The sequence below is a fragment of the Periplaneta americana genome, chromosome 4, assembly GCF_040183065.1.
Source record: "Periplaneta americana isolate PAMFEO1 chromosome 4, P.americana_PAMFEO1_priV1, whole genome shotgun sequence".
Taxonomy (NCBI): Eukaryota; Metazoa; Arthropoda; class Insecta; order Blattodea; family Blattidae; genus Periplaneta; species Periplaneta americana.
The window spans coordinates 196034456-196055449 of NC_091120.1; the positions used below are offsets into that span (position 1 = coordinate 196034456).

Below are 20994 nucleotides of genomic sequence, written 5' to 3' on the forward strand. Positions count from 1 at the left end.
GGGGAAGTGAAGCAACTGTCTGACTTTTTAACGGATTTTCATTTTCCCTACGTCAAGCGCTTAAATATAAGTTTATACAGTACAAGACTACAAACTAATGTTTAGTACGTGTAACGAAGAAAGACATGAACAATAAATGAACAATATCACAACCTAAAATTAACTGTCTTCAGAATGTCTCTGCGGCAAAGTTTCAAAATCAGGAATTATGTCGCTTACTGCCAGTCGTAGTTGATCACGAAGGTATTTGTCTGTCAGTCGTGATCTAAATTTGGTTTTTACTATTTTAATTGTTGAAAATAATTTTTCATAAACGTAAGTTGTAGCGAACATGGCTTCAACAGAGCAAGCGAAAGAACGAAGCTTCGGATATTTATTTTTTGGCAAAGATTTGAAAGTTCAACATTTGTCAAGTCCTTACATCTAGCTTTCATTTAACATCACATAGTAAATCAGTGAGTTCAAATTGAAGAGCTAACCGCATTATTCGTACATTTGCTGAAAAAGGGTCGACGTACAGACATGATGATGATGATGATGATGATGATGATGATGAAAACAACAATAACACTTAACCTTTTAATGTTTCATCAGTAACATGTAATATAATGCCGTTTTATGTTATACAACCGTTTTCCTCGCAATACTTGTGAACAAATCATACATTTAAAATTCTCATCATATTGACAGCAAAAAATGCGTCCTCCCATCCTACTTGGAACTTTCGTACATGGTTTCGAGAGAGACATATGCCACTCGCAGGTCAGAGACAAATACAAATGGAACGGAGTTTGACTCCAGTGAGTGAGAGGGTGGGGGTTGGCGGAGGTTAGAAGCAAGCGAAATGCACAGCTATCACTGCGAGCCACAATGTCTCGCGAGTCACGTTCTCGCCACGGCTGGTATAGGAAATTCTTGAGGCGGAAGTCAGCGGTGGAGCCATCTGTGAGCGATTCTTCAGACCACATAGTCTACTGCAAGAAATCTTCTGCGGGGGGGGGGGGGGGGGAGTACTAACAATACTAACAACTCATCAGCATGTGCATTGAACCCTCTCTCGTTCAATAGCAAATGGAATGACCAGCAGCTTATTCTTAGAACCAATATCCGCATTGAATTAGGTTGCCATGGAAACGGGCGCAGCTGTTGGCTCTCTTCGAAGTTCGTTATGTGAAGGTGATTTAGAATGGTAACGTGTCTTCAGCTCACCTGTTAAACATCAGCAAAGGTGAATGCAAAATGTTTTCTGGCCTAAAGCGTGAAACATAGGTTTACAAAAAAAATTCTGTAAATGAGTACTTATTAGTCGTGTTGACAGATCAAAATATTTAATCGATTAACTATTTGAATTTAATCGAGTTTTGATCGAGTTAAAAATGTTTTAATATACTGTAATACACAATTATTCTTAAATTTAACTTGTGTTCGGTGATAAGCATAAGTATTAAATGTTGTATACCTGAATATATTATATCGTTATATTACAAAACAACTATTTTATTTACCTACTACCCGTCGCTCTAATTTCCGGCAGCCAATCACGTTGCAGGTCGGCTACATTTAAACGTGTGCGTCTTGTGATTCGCTGATGAAGATGTAAAGCATTTCCTAAGGCTGGATAAATACTTAATATATAATCGCCCGCCATTTTGGCTCTTTCGTTGACGTTCCCAGAAAGCACACGAGGACGTTATTTGCCGCTCAATTATTTGCTGAATTACATTGCGTTTAATTTATTATCATAGGAGCTACGACATGATAATGTTTAACGGTGTAGCAAATAGATCCCTCGTCTGGTAGCTCGGCAACGAAAGAAGAAAAATGGCCAACGATACTACCTACCTAGACTTTATAGAGCCTTCACTTCCTAAGACGTAAGCAAAGAGGAGGAGTCACGCCGGGAATAACAGCGTCGCGACTATAGCATATTTATTATGAGGCTTATAACTTATTGTGTCAATTTCTCCGCGAATTTTTGAGACAAACATAAATAATAAAACGTATGAAGACTCAACTCAGTTAGTACTGCTTCATCCATGATTTTTGAACATGTGAGTGCATTCACATGCTCTGAATTAAGTGCCCCTCTAAGTTTAGTAACAATGTTCCCTGCATCACTAAACACGAAAAAACTGGAATGAAGGGCAATTTACTGATAAGGAGAATCATGAAAATTAATTAATGGTTTGTAAAATTGTAACCGAAATTGTGTACGACGCACATTTCGTAAGAATGTGATAGCAGTTTGGTTGCTGCGGTCACAGACTCTGGTTTCCGGTGTCGAAATGGCGGCCTGCGTGTTGATTCGCGCCCATTATATATTTATGTAGCAATTTTCAAGCTTGCTGGGTCAATGGTAGAGCAGCCATCTGGGGTTGAGTTACTGAGCTGCAATTTCAGTTCATCATGTTTGCAAAGCTATCATCTGGCCGTGAATGGGAATAACACATTCGTTTCCAAACATAATTTATTTCAAAGCCCTCAAGACAAATTGGAATTAGGTGCACAAATAATTAATCATAAAGCGTAAATGACGAAGGAAATAAATTTTGTCACAGAAATAACACATGACTTCGCACTTACATTCTAAGTTTTTCCCAAAGCACAGTTTCTTTATTACTAGAGCCCGGATATTTGACAAAATGCCTTTTTCACTGGGTGGAAGTAAATCATTATTTTCATAGATATAAATATGATTTGGGGTAAGTCGAAGTGATAGGGCCAATTTTTATTTTCCCTATTTTGCCTTTTACGATGTTTTACTAATAAAGGTACTTTTTTGTTATTTTAAAGCAATATTTCTTGTTTATTTGCAATTTTCTAATTAATTGTAATGTAATGTGTATGAAATTTAAATATTTGAAACAGTGACTAACTTTACTAACAATAGTAAATAAAAGTAATTTATTTCTGTGCTTAATCTGCTAATAATCGTGCTTTAATACTATTGGTGTAATATGAATAATGATCGACAATCCACAGTTACAAATATAATATTGTCATGTCTTCACGATACCAAACAAACAGCTTTATAATTTTACATCTTGATTACACAACTTTTAACACTATATCACTTCGGAATATGTATTATATATCTTTCTCGTGTTAAATTTTATCATACCTGGCCTGCTATTGGCCATCTTTAGAACTGGTTGTTGCCGGTCTTGATGCCTTTTGTTTTGTCTCCTGTGGGGGTGTGTTTGTGTAGTGTAATGTGGAGTCATAGAATGTGTGTGTTCTGAAATTGAGTTGTGTTTAGAATTTCATTTGGATGTGTTTTTGTGTGTCTGTATATTTCATATTGTTCTAGTGTGTTTAGTTTCTGGCTTTTTGGTTGGATGTGCAGTATTTCCATGTCTGTGTTGATGTCTCTGTAGGTGTGGTTAGCATGTGTGATGTGTTCTGCATATGTGGAGGTGTTTTGTAATTTTGTTATCGCTGTGATGTGTTCTTTGTAACGTTATTGAAATGATCTGCCTGTCTGTCCTATGTAGAAGATGTTGCGGGTTTTGCATATGAGTTTGTATACGCCTGTGTGGTTGTATTTGTTTGTTTGTGTTGTTTGTGTGTTGAGATGTTTTTGTAGAGTATTATTTGTTCTGTATGCGACGTTGTAATTTAATTTCTTGAATGGGGTTGCAATCTTGTGTGTGTTTGTTTTCGTATGTTAGTGTGATGTATTTTTTGTGTTCTTGTGTTTGTGTTGTATTCTTATGTTTTTTGTGATTATGTTTTGTCTTTCGTATTATGTTGTCTATTATGTTAGGGTTGTATCCATTTTCTTGTGCTATGTATTTGACTGTGTGTAGCTCTTCTTTGTAATCTTGTTGGTTCATTGGTATGTTGAGTAGTCTGTGTACCATTGTTCGGAATGCAGCTTGTTTGTGTTGTGTGGGGGGGGGGGGTTGAATGTGTTGTCTATGTGTGTAGTAGTAGTAGTAGTAGTAGTAGTAGTAGGAGTAGTAGTAGTAGTAGTAGTAGTAGTAGTAGTTGTTGTTGTTGTGGGTTTTCTGTAGACTTTGAATGTGTGTTTGTTGTCGACTTTTTGTTATTGTGATGTCTAGAAAATTTGTGGATTTGTTGTTTTCAATTTCTAATGTGTAGTGAAGCTTTGGGTGTATTTTGTTTATGTGTTGATGCAGGTTTTGGATCTATTTTATAATTTTAAATATTAAGCTCGTTGTCATAGAAGTTGTCACATAGCATTTCCAATTGTTTTGCTTTCACAATTATTTTCAAATCTTACTGTTACAATTTTGTGCTACACGTGTTTATTGTTGTGGGATAAAGAAATTTGAGTCAGGAACAGTCAGTTATTGTCGGGTGACAGAAGGTATAAGATCGGTTAGCTAGAATGCCTGAATTCAGTAAACCTTTGAAAAGTAAACTTCATGCTTACGTTAGTGAATTTGGTGCCCATGTGTTTTCAACCGATGGAACAGTTTTATTATGTAAGGTTTGTGAAAAGACAGTTAATCACGAAAAAAAAAAGTATTTTATAAGTCAACATGTATCACCTACGAAGAAAATATGTGAGTTATGTTGATATAATTTAAATTTATTGCTAAAATACAGTATATTATGTCTTCTTAAAATTTATAACGCCTTTTTTTTTACGTTTTTATTGCCTTTTGCCTGTCTATTTGTGTATATAGTGTTGTATTGCATGTTTCCACGTATTCACATTTTTTTTTATGTTCTAGTGATATTTAACTTTTTTTATATTTTTGTTTTCATATTTTCCGATAATGGTATATCTCTAATGTGATAAGTTGAGCTATATATAATCATAATTTTCCTTACTGTGTGTACTTAAAAATATTGTATTCATTGTATGCTTTGTACTGCACTATTTTATTACTACTATTAGTATTATTGAATAATTTCGAGGGAAAAATTATTCCGGGGCTGGGTAGTATTATTACTATTCTTATTTTTTGTCATTATTATTATTATTATTATTATTATTATTATTACCATTATCAATAATTATCCTATTTTTTATACTTTGTATGCCTCATTTATTTTGACCTGCTGTTCACATTTTATTATGCTTTTTACTTTCATTCTGTATGTTATATATTATGTCTGATATCTACTTACTTGTTGTTTACATTTAGTTTTGTGTGTAAAATTGTAGTGTACTTTGTAAATTTGTAGTGTTTTTTGTAACGCAGTTTTACTCCTGGTTGAGTGTTAGAGAAGGCCGTATGGCCTTAACTCTGCCAGGTTAAATAAATCATTATTATTATTATTATTATTATTATTATTATTATTATTATTATTATTATTTTAACTATTATAAATGCCCAAACATCCGGGCTCTATTTATTATGCTCCATGCCAGCCATGATCCGCTGATATGCAACGAGAAAATTAAAATAACTAAGGTTATCGTAGAGAAAATTGGAAAAATAAAAGTGAAAAAAGTAGTAAAAAAATGAAGTTCGAAATAGTAATATGCGTTACAAGAGCGGTATGTTGACGTTTTCATGGCCGAGGAAAAGATTGAAAAAGCGAAACGTAGTTGAGCTTTTTTAATTTCCGAGAACATGAAAACAAACATACCGCTCGTGTATCGTACATTATTTTGTGCGAAGATCGTTTATTACATACCTGAAAGAGGAATTTCTAATTAGTTGCAATGAAATCTCCATCTTGGTTTCTGTTCAATGACGGCAACTTTGGAAAACAAATATATCTATCTTCAACTTTGTTCCTATAAAATGTTTTCTGTGCTTACTATACTGCAGCAGGCCGTGATATACGTCTGTCTTTTTTTTTCCCCAGTCTATGATGAGTCTGGAATCTTGTTGATTTTTTCACGGCTTCCTTAATGTTACTTGCATTACAAAGGCAGTAACTTTTGTGGTGTTGTAGTTTACTTAATTTTTGCAAATATTTAAAAACAATAATTAACAGTGCAATTTAGGTGAAATTGCAGTGGTAAGTTTCCAATTTATAATTATTACTATATTGAACGTCTTTAAAAATAATATGTTAAAAGCCTAAAGCAGTAAAATCAATATGACGCTTAAGCGGTAAGAATAGGGAAATTGTTATGTGTGTTACGTTGGGAATACTGAATGTAGGATTTCACACTTACCGCGTATTGGTTTTGTGCGGAAAGCAAGCAAATACGCACGATCTCGCACAAATAAAATTTGTATTCAAATATGCAGTATGGTGGCTCAAAGGTTGCGGCATTCTGCCCGTGGGTTACCCACCTAATTACTGTAATAGAAATACGACTATTACACGCAGTAAAAAAAATTCTGAACTGTCTCATATGAAAATTCAGTCAGGTTGTTGTAACAATGGGCTGCCCAGAACACCTCTTGTAACACCATTTAATTCCGTCGCAGCGGGGGATTTTGGGCGTGTATGTGTACGCAGTCTAGGTGGCGCAGACAACCAAACCCCCCCTCACCCCCCTCTCTATTGTTCCACACTGCGGCGGCAACTACGCCCCTGTAGTTTTAAAAGTCCTCGGTTCGGTCATTGATAATCAGGGTTAACGACTAACATTACTACGGGCAACTGGATATTAGCATACAAACAAACAACAATCTGAATGCGCTGTAATATGAAACGGCAGAATAAAGACAGCCCAGCTCTTTAATCGCGTCATGTTTGTGTGCTGAAATATTACAGGGCACTAAGCGTCACGTGACACGGGTTAATTCTCGACCCGTGGACAACGAATGTGGCGATATTGACAACGCCAACAGTTTCAGAACTAAAATATCAACACCACTAGAGTACGCTACGCGATATACTCTAAGTTCTCAACTAAAAAATCTACGTCACCTCCTTTACTTACTTACATACAAATGGCTTTTAAGGAACCCGGAGGTTCATTGCAGCCCTCACATAAGCCCGCCATCACTCCCTATCCTGTGCAAGATTAATCCAGTCTCTATCATCATATCCCACCTACCTCAAATCCATTTTAATATTACCCTCCCATCTACGTCTCGGCCTCCCCAAAGTTATTTTTCCCTCCGGTCTCCCAACTAACACTCTATATGCATTTCTGGATTCGCCCATACGTGCTACATGACCTACCCATCTCAAACGTCTGGATTTAATATTCCTAATTACGTCAGGTGCGTGCAGTTCTGTGTTGTGTAACTTCCTCCATTCTCCTGTAACTTCATCCCTCTTAGCCCCAAATATTTTCCTAAGCACCTTATTCTCCAACACCATTAACCTATGTTCCTCTCTCAAAGTGAGAGTCCAAGTTTCACAACCATATAGAACAACCGGTAATATAACTTTTTCCGTTGTTGATAACTCTATAGCATCTATTAGATGCTTTATGATTGTGCTAGCAGATGGAGTTACTTGTCAACAATGTGCCGCTGAAACATGTTTTCATGTTACTGCCCAGCGACAGTCATGATGCATTTTTTTTATATTTGTGATGATTGGTTAATTAATATTAACCCGGCAGACTCTAGACACCCAGGGAATTCCTCTTCTTCAAGAGAAATTCACCGAGAGCCGAGCCCGGGAATAGAACCCGGGACCTCCTGATCTGGAAGCCAGCACACTGACCAACAGACCACGGAGGCAGTCGTAATATAACTGTATTATAAATTCTAACTTTCAGATTTTTTGACAGCAGACTAGATGATAAAAGCTTCTCAACCGAATAATAACAGGCATTTCCCATATTTATTCTGTGTTTAATTTCCTCCCGAGTATCATTTATATTTGTTACTGTTGCTCTCAGGTATTTGAATTTTTCCATCCCTTCAAAGGATAAATTTCCAATTTTTATATTTCCATTTCGTACAATATTCTCGTCACGGGACATAACCATATACTTTGTCTTTTCGGGATTTACTTCCAAACCTATTTATTTACTTGCTTCAAGTAAAATTCCCGTATTGTCCCTAATCTTCAAATACAATTACGATCATAAAAACAAGAAAAGTGGAGTTTCTTAATTTTTTTAGCATTATTTCACCATAGTTTCCACTTAACCTGAATCGCTAGTTAAATTCATGTGTATTTTCCATACCAGAATAAACAACCTTTTATATGTATAACCTTCTCCTTTTAGAGTTTTGTATTGCAACTTCCCTTTTCTGAACAACTTCATCATAAGTGCGACCAGTAAATTTACCCAAGAAACAGAACATGTACAGACTAGTGAAATTCACTCCTAATTGAAAGAAAGTCTCAAATCTAGCTAATTCCAATCACTGCCTTGACTGTCAACTGTACAGTGAACAGGAAACTGATTGTCAGCAGAGTTCAGTGTATTAATTCACGCAGATATTTATGTAACTAGCCGTACCCGTGCGCTCCGCTGCACATGTTAGAAATAAATATAAAGTAATTACATAATTAAAATAGGACGTTTGATCCAGGGAACATTCGTGTTTGATAGAAGGATAAATCGTTTAATATGTTACTTAATTTAAATTGTATTTAAATAATTAAAATGCGATCATTTTGATCCAGAGACCACTCATTGGTGCAATGACAATTCCTTTAACATGTTTCTAATTTGTTATTACACGCAACCATAGTTTAATGAACATTGACATCATTTAGATTTAATGTGTATACTTTATATTACTTGCTATGTTTCCATTGAATTATGATAATAACTTAAGTTTAACCCTTGTTTTCTACGTATTCAGTAAATGGTTCTGAACCCTTCAAATATAGAGGTGTGAAAATTATTAGAATAACCTTAATTTTAAAGGTTTTTTAATAGTTCCTTCACAAATATTCATTGAATTCATGAATATTGGTATATAATATTACTATACTGATGTAAGATATATTTACTACTAACAATGCCGGAAAGCATTGTTGTACATTGGTATTTTTCTTATTTTACAATTGTTATGGGAATTCAGAAATTATTATATTATGTTGGCGGAATTGGAAACAAAAAATTAATTAAGATATGCTTTAAACAAATTGTTCTTTGCGTTTACATTGTTGTGAAGGTTCAAATGAACGTATACATCTGTTTTGTGCATATAATTTTTTATGTTTCCAATTCCGCCAACATAATATAATAATTTCTGAATTCCCATAACAATTGTAAAATAAGAAAAATACCAATGTACAACAATGCTTTCCGGCATTTTTAGTAATAAATATATCCTACATCACTATAGTAATATATACCAATATTCATCAATTCAATTAATATTTGTGAAGGAACTATTAAAAAACCTTTAAAATTAAGATTATTCCAATAATTTTCACACCTCTGTAACTTAAATAGTGATACAGCATATATAGTGGTATATAATTATATTTCTTTCTTTCGAAAATGAAAGAATTCACGATCTCCTATGTACCATTGCCATGGAATGAATAAATGTGTTTTTTTTTTCCAACTCAAAAATTTTATATTTTGCACATAGAAGTTATTGCAGGAAGAACAACGCTATAATCTGAGGCGGCGGTGAAAATGTATTATATATTGTTATTTTAACAGTTTTGTATATCCTTAAATATCAGTCTTATAAAAATTTTGCAAAGAATAAAACTTATCGGAAATCATTTTTAAAGAAACTTTTGTTATGTAACATTTTTCACAAAAATCAATAATAAGCGAGATATTTCGATTTATTTAATTCAGGCCCCCTTAACCCCCCTTTTAAATAAAGTATTTTGAATGCCATATAGCCTAAAATCTAAGTTACAACGAACTTAATTTATATTCCAATTTTCATCGAAATCCGTTCAACCATTATCGCGTGAAAAGGTAACAAACAGACAGACAGACAGACAGACAGACAGACATACAAACAAAAATTAAAAAAAAAAGCGATTTTCGGTTTCAGGATGGTTAATTATACATGTTAACATCAATTATTTTCGGAAAATCGAAAATTACCAGAAAAATTTTGGCTACAGATTTATTTTTTAGTATAGATTTCCAATAATTATATTACCTTGAACACTTCAAATTAAATTTTCGTAAAAAAAAAAATAAAATAAAAATATCTCTTGAAAAACATTAATTTCGAATAAATTCGTTATAAAAACAAAAATTTCGCCTATACACAATATTTTGCGGAATTAAACTATTTTGACCTGGGAAGACTTGAAACATATAATTTTTGCTTTTATCAGCAGAAAACCCATATTTCGCACATCCGTGTTTCGTGAAATTTATTCTTTAATCTTGCTTCTAGGCTATTCAAATAACCGTTCGTTAGTAAGTGTATTACTTCAGGCCACTGTTTACAATTTATCACAAAACTCACAGCTTTAATAAAACGCAGCTAATGTCACCCCTGTGGAATTACATACGTTTCCATCCCGGGGAAAATGTCTCTACTCCACACGAGCGTAAAACCCAGATGAAGTAGGTTAGTAAACTAATTCTGCCATATCGCGACTCTTTTAAGATTGTACGTGGATTCAACATCTGCCAGCAGACGGCGTTTCTGCGAACTGGGTCAGATTCGCTCAACAGGCAAACAGGTCTCATGAGAAATTACGAGACCAAAGCTCACCCCAAGGCTGACGGCGCCTCGGGACTGTAAGAGCGTCGTCAATTCCAACTGTAAATCTAATTCTCGTAGATTAATAACATATCAGACACTTCCACGGCGATGTGATCGAGTAACGGCAGATTCCACGTTGAAAAAACTCCTGTACCTCCACAGCACACATATGCACAGCTGTCAGTTGAATGGTGGATTTGCAAAACAACTTAAGTCCATATAACTAGTTTTGAGAAAATTAAAAAAAACTGTTTTTGGCTTCGCTGACCATATATTGTTACAACATAATTTTTTATTTGTGTAAGAGAAATAGTTTTAGTATAAAAATTCATACTTTTGTACTCTTCTTCAGGTCATAATAGTACATTATGCAACGAGCCTATAATGGTAGTAATTAAGACGCGAGTATGTTTATGAAACGAGCGCAAGCGAGTTTCATAATTTTCATACGAGAGTCTTAATTACCATTATAGGCAAGTTTCATACGACTTTTTATGCTCGACCATATTTCTAACTTGAAATAATTCAGAAGTATTCATTTTATTCGTATCTAACTGAAGAGCGGAAGTGACCTTGTGCATAGCTCGTAAATTGTGAGATGTGCGCAGACGCGAAAGTATTGATTTTTTTCGAGAAACAGATGTCATTGACCTTGATATAATCTAGAGAGTAAAATGAACATTAATCTTGATATAATCTTGAAATTGATTTAGACATTGAAAAACGAGATGACAAATTGAATTTATTTGAATATTATTTACAATTAACGCTAATTATTATAGTAACAGAACATAACCTTCTGCGACAATATTGGATTTCCAGCCTCCGTGACGTTTCGCTAGTTGTCTTTCGATTGCATATCCGAGAATAATCGATACTTGCGCTTTCATATTGCTTTCTGATTGGTGGAAAACCTGAACTTTCATGAATAGGTGTACTTTAATGAGGTCCATTAAAGGGCTGCTACCAGGTGTATAATTACATTTCGGCATGGTCGAGCATAAAAAATTTAATTAGCTTCAGGACTTAAGTTGTTCTGCAAATTAACTTCAATCCTGCACCATAATTATTATGTTACTGACACATAAACATGTTTAACTAAATGTATTTATACCAAAATAATAAAATAACCTTATTCCAATTGTTGAACAACATTATTTTGAAGAATTTGTTACTCACAAGAGCACAGACTCTGATGGAGAAAAGTATGATGTTCAAGAAATGTTTCTGAGCATTTATTGCCATTAAGAATTTGATTATTGTGTTGTTATTATTTTGTCCCGGACAACTGTCGCAGAACAACCACAGTTCTTAGTACACTGAATGGGACACAGTTATTGAAGTAGTGTGCAGGAGAAAATTACATACCACATTAAGACTTTTCTTGGCCTGTCCCTGAAATTAAATAAAACTGTTTTTGGCATCGCTGAACCATATAGTGTTACAATATAATTTTTTATATGTAAGAGAAATAGTTTTAGTATAAAAATTCATACTTTTGTACTCTTCTTCAGGTCATAAAAAATTTAATTATCTTCAGGACTTAAGTTGTTCTGCAAATTAACATCAATCCTGCGTCATAATTAATATGTTACTGACACATAAACATGTTTAACTAAATGCATTTATACCAAAATAATAAAATAACCTTATTCCAATTGTTGAACAACATTATTTTGAACAATTTGTTAATCACAAGAGCACAGACCTCTTATGGAGAAAAGTATGATGTTGAAGAAGATAAGATAAGATAAGATAAGATAAGATAATAACTGCCTCCCATTGGAGGTAGCCCAGAAGGACTCAGTATACTCTCCTACATACATTTTACAATATTCAATGTTTACATAAATTTTGTAGAAAGAAAATTAAAATAAACATATATGCATTATAAAGTGAAGAAAAAAAAATTAAACAGAGTGAATATGATGACTCAGAATTTGGCAAGAGCGTTTCAAAACTGAAGTTAAGATGTCAGCAGTAAGTGTCTGTGGTAGTTCAAAAGTCTTCCTGAAGCTTTCAAAGAACTTTGGAATCACACCACGAGCTCCAATAAGAAGACCAATCACCTCAATATCTTCAAGCTGGTATTTTGCTTTGAAGTAATCAAGAGTAAGTAAGAGGCAAAAAATGCCAAAAATGCCCTAACAAATGTGTCTTAAAACGTTCAGTTTATCACATAACATATACAGACGTGGACAAATTATTAGCAAAATTGAAAAAAAATTATTATATAATTTTTACAAAATATCATTCTTCAATTCAGACTACAGTTGGCATTTTTGCGTATTTCCAAATTATTAGCAAAATTGAAGATTTGTATTGTATATTTTTAGAAAATTTGACTCTTCAATTTGGACTACATTTGATATTTTTGCATATTTACAAATTATTAGCAAAACTGAAGATTTTTATTATATATTTTTACCAAATTCAACTCTTCGATTTGGACTACAGTTCACATTTTGAATATTTCCAAATTATTAACAAAACTGAAGAATTTTATTTTATATTTTTACAAAATTTTACTCTTCAATTTTGACTGCAGTTGACATTTTTGCATATTTATAAATATTTAGCAAAATTAAAGACTTTTATTATGTATTTTTACAAAATTTGGCTCTTCAATTTAAACTACAGTTGACATTTCTGCATATTTCTGTCTACTATAATGATGGAAATATGCAAAATTGTTAACTGTAGTCTAAATTGAAAAGTCAAATTTTGTAAACAGAATTATCATAAAAATCGTCAATTTTGATAATTATTTGTCCACGTCTGTAAATACTAAAGCAGCTATGTTTCTGGCTTACTAGAAAAAAGATGGAATTTCATAAAAATCCTAGCAATAATAATAATAATAATAATAATAATAATAATAATAATAATAATAATAATAATAATAATAATAATATAGCGCCCTGGTATTACATTTTATTTACAACTACACCCCTGCAAAAAGGTTTAGAAATATCTTACCACACAGAGAACCTCCTTCGCGGGAAGGCCGGTGGCGGTGGGGGATGCTGCACTCTCGTGGAGGGGATGTCGGCAGACTCCGATCGGAGCGCCATGACGCGGGGGATGGACCGGCTATTGTTCCTCTCTCCCCCCAGGCAGGCTCCGGCACCGGCGGCGACACCCATGAGGCCCGCAGCGGCGCCGAGAGCCGATGCCGAGGGGGCACTGCCCGACACTATGATGGAGTTCTTCAGCTTCTGCTGGTGCTGGCGGAAGTGCTCGATGCTGGCCGACATCGTGTTGCTGCGGCGATCCCGCGTGTGGAATGAGTTCCAGCGACGGATGGGCTCCATGGGGCCAGACTTCTTCGGGGGCGCCACGTTAGTGTTGGTGCTGTTGGGCACTGAGCCATTGTTGAAACCACCGAGCTCTGACTTGCATTGTCTGTGCTGCATCAACAGCTGTGAGGAGTGTTTGTGCATCTTGAAGAACGTTAAACGGTTATACACCAGTTTTCACACGTTCGTCACGTAATAAATTTGTCTCCATATAATATTATATCTTACGTACGAGAATAACTTGAAAAGTGTTCCCAAAATCTAATCGACAAAATACTTCGTTCAATATGACTACTTTCGCTTTCACAACGTTAGATTTATTTGTCGAAAACAATATTTCACGCTGTTTCTAGATTGTGAAATGGAAGAACTAGATTGCATCTTTCAGAACTTACTAAATAACCAACAAAACAATCCTTGTCCTGTTTTAGTACTTAATAATTTCATACACCAGTTTTCACACGTCCATCACGTAAGGAATTTGTCTCCATATAATATTATATCTTACGTACCAGAAGAACTTGCAAAGTGTTCCCAAAATTCACAATCTGATCGACAAAATACTTCGTTCAATATGAGTACTTTCGCTTTCACAACGTCAGAATTATTTGTCGAAAACAATACTTCACGCTGTTTCTAGATTGTGAAATGGAAGAACTTGATTGCATCTTTCAGAACTTACTAAACAAAACAACCCTTGTCCTGTTTTAGTCTTTAATAATTTCATTATGTGGGAAATTTCTCTCGGAAGTTCGTATGAAGGGAAGAACTTAAATAACTTCGACGAATTGTTTTAAGTTACTAAATTCTTACGAATATATTACACGACAAATTCCTCTTAAATATTACACTTTGCGCCAAGGAATTTTAAAACACAAATTCAATCGCAGTAAAAACTTCGACAAAATTTCTTGGTTCACCAGTCGTGATATTTTCGTTACAGATGTTTTACGCTGTGCAAAGTTTCTACAAGGCAGACAACTTGTGAAACAAATTACGAAATATTTCGTTCTTCTTTGAATTTCAATAACTGTCATACAAAAAAACCTTTCCTAAATTATGATATTTTAGAATAATACTGCAATATACTCACTTGGTAGGCCTTTCAAAATGCTATTAGAAATCTTCAACACTTGTTAACTTTTAACTGAAGTTCTTTTTTCACATTTGACTTTTCAAGAGCCATTACTTGTGACAGACACAGTTCAATCCTAGTTATAAAAATAATATTGCACACGATTCTACACTTCCTGGTGAAGTTTATATTGGTCTCCTGTTTTCAGTAGTATATTTCTAAGTCTTGCTTTATGTCGAAGACCGCATAGAAAAAATTTGTCCTTAGGAAAACACGTACAGGCATTCATATAGGCCTTCAAAAATCACCGAAACATTAATTTTATAATCACAGATAAAATGTTTTTAGTAAATCACAAGTCTGGTAACAAAACCTGTAGTAAATTTTAAAATATGAATCTTAGGCTTTCCATGTATTTTAACTTATGATGTTTAATCGTGATATTTCTTGTTTTTTAAAATGTCTGGAAACTGTATCTCGATCGTTGTTGGAATCTTCTCACGTTTTTGAAAATAGGAAGCTTCGAAGGGAAGGCAAATGTCACTATATCTTCTTGGCACTTATCCCTAAGCCTCGTAGGTGGTAATTTGTCCAAAGTTCGGTACACAGCTATCACCATTTCTCTTCGCTTCTCCCGACAGATACCACCTGTTTCCACTTCCATTGTTGAAATGTTGTTATATCCTTCAAATTACCTTTGAGATAAATAAACCATTCTTCTTCTCACGGATTACCTCGATTCATTTCTGCAATAATATCACATTACTATAAACAAGGTAAGCTCACAGCTTAGAGGGTGTGACGTCATGGATTGTTACAAAGCAGCGTGTATGCAAGGGTAGGTACGGGGGAGGAAATTAGATCCTCATTATGAATACTGCATGAAATGCAAATTTGTAGCTAAGTAAATGAAGAGTTCAGAGTTCAGAGCCCTAGTGGGCCAAGCGCCATTTATTAAAACTGAGAAATCAAGGGTTAAAGTTAAGTGAATACCATAGTTTAATGAAGACTGACATATCATTTAATTTTAATGTGTAGGTATACTTTATATTACTTGCTATATGTTTCCATTGAATTATGGTAATAACTTCATTTTAACCCTTGTTTTCTAAAGTTTTAATAAATGGCGCTTGGCCCACTTACGAGGCCGTGAAAAAAGTGATTTCCCGTGGGGCCATTTACAGAAAGAAAGCACAATTGCAAGCAACGATTATTGAAACAGGTACAGCAATTGTTGCGCTATTTGTCAACATATCCCCGCACTAGAATTGAGACATTTGTCATACCATGGGATCAATTTTTGTATCCCTGTGTCGTAGACGTCAGCCGCCTGGGATCGGAACCAGCGTTTGTCAGCCGTCTGCAACTCTCTGTCGATCCCATGATATAACAGATGTCTGAATTCCGGTGGGGAATATGTTGGAAAAATAGCTCAAGAATTGCTGTGTCTGTTGCAATACATTTTTCCAATGAAATTGTGTTTTCTTTCTGTTAACGGCCCCTGGCGAACTTATTTTTTGCGGTCGAGTGGCCAAAATTTGTTTATGCTCGACCATGCCGAAATGTAGTAATTATACATCTGGTAGTAACCCTTTAATGCACCTCATTAAAGTACATCTATTCATTATAATTCAGTTGTTTAGCCAATGAAAAATCACCTTTGTACTGATTGTACCATTATAAAACCGCAAGTATCGATTATTCTCGGATATGCAATCGAAAGACAATTAGCGAAAAGTCACGGAGGCTCGAAATCCTATACTGTCGCAGAAGGTTATGTTCTCTTAGTACAATAATTAGCGTTAATTGTAAATAATATTCAAATAAATTCAATTTGTCATCTCGTTTTTCAATTCTAAATCAATTTCCAGGTTATATCAAGCCTAATTTTCATGTTATTCTCTAGATTATATCAAGGTCAATGACATTCGTGTTTCGGAAAAAATCAATACTTTCGCGTCTGCGCACATCTCACAATTCAGGTCAGTTCACTCCTCACTTACATCACCATAACATGAATACTTCCGAATAATTTCAAATTAGAAATATGGTCGAGCATAAAAAGTCGTATGAAACTTGCCTATAATGGTAATTAAGACGCTCGTATGAAAATAATGAAACTCGCTTGCGCTCGTTTCATAAACAAACATACTCGCGTCTTAATTACTACCATTATAGGCTCGTTGCATAATGAACTAATAAGCATTTCTTTTGACATTATTAACATGGTGAAAGGAAAAAAATTAACTTTTTTTATCTGCACCCATCAGAATGTTTGCTTGTACGTACAGATGAGGAAGCTACAGGACAGAAATGTGTGGAAATGGAGGTCGAAATGGTGGATATGAGATATAAGACATAAAGGTACAGAGTCGGAATACAGATCTAGGTACGCAGATGAAGTGGATGTACCGAGAATATTTAATTTGGAGTGAGAGATAGCAGCTAGTAACAAGCCTGGAATAACATGATTTTGTACAACTCTAGAGATATAAGAAAATAATGGTAAACTTCACTGCGAAAGTGTTTGACACTTATCAAGAGGAGGAAACAACAAAAACAACGTCATGTTAACAAAGTGGGTCACACTACTGCGAAGAAGAGCGGCACAAGTCAACTTCCACTTAAGATCTTAATTACCGACATGTGGAAGTTATAAACCAGAAGCACCGACCAATGGTGCGAATTAAGAGCATGATGCTGGATAAGGCAGGAGAAGATGTGACAATAAAAGAGAAAAAGAGGCAAGAAAAGGTGCGGTAGGACAAGGTAAGACAAGACTAGATGAAGAAGAAGGCATGAGAATAGATTACGAGACAGTTGAAGAGAAGACAAGATGAAATAAGAGAAAACAAAACACGAGAAGACAAGGGAAGGGAAAGTTAAGCAGGAAGGGAAGGACGAAGAAGAAGAAAGATAGAACAGTTTTACTTTTTGGTGGAAAAAACTGGCATGATACATATAATAATTCTAATAATGGAATTAAATTAATAAAAAAATGGCTTGAGATTAATCATCTTTTTATCAACGAAAATAAAACCATAATTATTCCATCCTCATTGTCTGAAAATGTAACAAACCTCCTACACTATATTAAGTATTAAATTACATAACTCTGCTTGTACAATGTAAATAATGTCCGACTTTTTGACAGCAGACTGGATGATAAAAGTTTCTCAACCGAATAATAACAGGCATTTTCCATATTTATTCTGTGTTTAATTTCCTCCCGAGTGTCATTTATATTTGTTACTGTTGCTCCCAGATATTTGAATTTTTCAAACTCCTCAAAAGAAAAATTTCCAATTTTTATATTTCCATTTCGTACAATATTCTCGTCACGAGACATAATCATATACTTTGTCTTTTCGGGATTTACTTCCAAACCTATTTGTTTACTTGCTTCAAGTAAAATTCCCGTGTTTTCCCTCATCGTTTGTGGATTTTCTCCTAACATATTTACGTCATCCGCATAGACAAGCAGCTGATGTAACCCGTTCAATTCCAAACCCTCTCTGTTATCCTGGACTTTCCTAATGGCATACTCTAGAGCAAAGTTAAAAAGTAAAGATGATAGTGCATCTCCTTGCTTTAGCCCGCAGTGAATTGGAAACGCATCTGACAGAAACTGACCTATACGGACTCTGCTGTACGTTTCACTGAGACACATTGTAATTAATCGAACTAGTTTCTTGGGAATACCAAATTCAATAAGAATGTCATATAAAACTTCTCTCTTAACCGAGTCGTATGCCTTTTTGAAATCTATGAATAATTGATACACTGTACCCTTATACGAAAAAAAAACAATAGCTTATTAATTTATACCAAACAGGAACACGTGCTGGGGCACAGATATAAATCAAAGCACACACCAGCTAATTTTAATTTAGATGATGCGAGAACGGTGCTTTTCATTGTGACGAATGCACATGTTGGGTATCCCTGATCCCGAAAACGTGGAGTTCCAAATTTCCTCTGCGAGAGCGCATCTGTGCGCCGTCCAACACATGAACGAACGGCTCAATTGATTTTATTCATATTTAATATTTATAAGTACGCACGAGTTGAATAGCGACGCTGTGCCAGGCATAGCAGAAGGATGGAACGGGAGACAGCATTCGTTACCAGGCAACGGGAGTGAGACAAAATAGTATAGTACGTATACATTAATACAGCAACACAAACTACGATCGTCTTGACTCATAAGTAAAGATCGTTTTCTTACTCCCACAACAAAGAAATGAGTAAAAGTGTGCATGGGGTATACATTACGTCACGTATCCTTCAGTAGATACCCTGCTCACAAACACAAATAACGCGCACTACATGCTCACTATAAAATAGTTTCCTTACTCCTAAACAAGTACAGTACACTATTAATATTATGCATTACTAGTCGAAATAAAATTGCCTAAAAAGTACGAAAGTTGAGGAGTGAGTGGAGAAATTCATAAGACAGTATATGTGTGTGTAATTTTGGCGACAATTGTGTGTAATTTATGTAAGACTGACATAATCTGTTCTAAAAGATAGTATTTACAGGAGCACTGTAATTAAAAATAAACATAAAAACCATCTGATATTGATAGAAAGAAGTGAGTCTCACGATCTACCTTCAACTAGTGATTCAGTGCTAGCAGAGATCTGTATGAAATGATGGTGTATGTCCACATTCCTTTCAACAAAGTTGAGGACAATCATTTAAAAAAAAATTGTTTGAAAGTAGATTTGTACACAAGGGCAGTATCGGAATTTTAAATTAAAAATTTAGAGCAGAGATTATTGTAATAGGCTAAAATATTTCATTAACAGCAGTGCCTGAGAAACAGTAGAATTTGAAGTTAAATTTTACATAAAAAACAGATGGATGGATCGACGGACGGACAGACAGACAGACAGACATATACGGATACATAGATAGATAGATAGATAGATAGATAGATAGATAGATAGATAGACAGACAGACAGACAGACAGACAGACAGACAGACAGACAGACAGACAGACAGACAGACAGACAGACAGACAGACAGACAGACAGATAGATAGATAGATAGATAGATAGATAGATAGATAGATAGATAGATAGATAGATAGATAGATTGATTGATTAGATGATAGATGATACATAGATAGACAGATAGATAGATAGATAGATAGATAGATAGATAGATAGATAGATAGATAGATAGATAGATAGATAGATAGATAGATAGATAGATAGATAGATAGATAGATAGATAGATAGATAGATAGATAGATAGATAAATGAGATCAAATGATCGATGAACAGAAAAATGCAAGAAATTAAAAGGGGAACACTGAAAGAAAGAAAAAGGTAAAGAAAGAAACGAAGAAAAGAGAAAGAACGAAAAATAAAAGAGAGAAACGGAGACTGGGGAAGGACATAAGATAGATGGAAGATCAAGAGACGAAATGACTGATTAAAACATAAACAAAGAAGGGAGTGATGACAGAAGAAGCAAATGTATAGACGAAGGGAAGGAATGTGACGCTGGGGAGAAATAAAGGAGATGTTTATTCCACATAAACAGTTGACTGCAGTAAAGATCAATGGTGAAAACAAAACAAAACAATTGTCTAGGTCAATGCAAGTTAAGTAGGAACGACTCCTAAAATAGCGAGTACCTGCCTATCTGTTAACAGTTCGTAACGTGGGGTAGACCGGAAGAGCCGTATCCTGGCGTAAAAGGAGGTAGAAGTTAAACAGCGTGCTTCAGCCACAAAACCGCAGCTGGCGAGTCCGCCGAGATAAACAAGGCCTCGCCCCTTCCCTTCAAAACAAGGCACAACCGTCGCGTGAAAAGATATTTTTCTTGTTTTCTAGTTATTTTAATATCCCCTCGCGCTCCACTCCGTTCCTCTGCCTATCGCGCTTTTATCGAATTTTTTATTAAACGCACACATTTCATTTCTTAGCGAACGAGGACAAACCAAGACAATATTTCAGACGTTAACTTCAGACAACAAAAACTTTCAAATGTTTGACAGCGGTTAATGTTTCTTAGCCTTTACTACGATGTTATTAAAAAACTTTTAACATTACACGTTTATGCGATGAAATAAATAACTAGGTAAACAAATAACAAAATAAATAAACAAACAA

The 20994-nt window shown here is 34.8% G+C and overlaps 1 protein-coding gene across 7 annotated transcripts in view; it reads right to left on the reverse strand.

The window, feature by feature from the left end:
* Positions 1-20994, reverse strand: part of PDZ-GEF (PDZ domain-containing guanine nucleotide exchange factor) — a 504712-nt gene that overhangs the window by 372655 nt on the left and 111063 nt on the right. For all 7 annotated transcript variants that reach the window (XR_011331894.1, XM_069824559.1, XM_069824560.1 and 4 more), the window contains exon 2: positions 13470-15610. Coding sequence is in view for 6 of the 7 variants with exons in the window: in XM_069824559.1 (XP_069680660.1) it covers positions 13470-13933 (464 nt within the window). In the remaining variant the exon portion in view is untranslated. The remainder of the gene's footprint in view (positions 1-13469; positions 15611-20994) is intronic.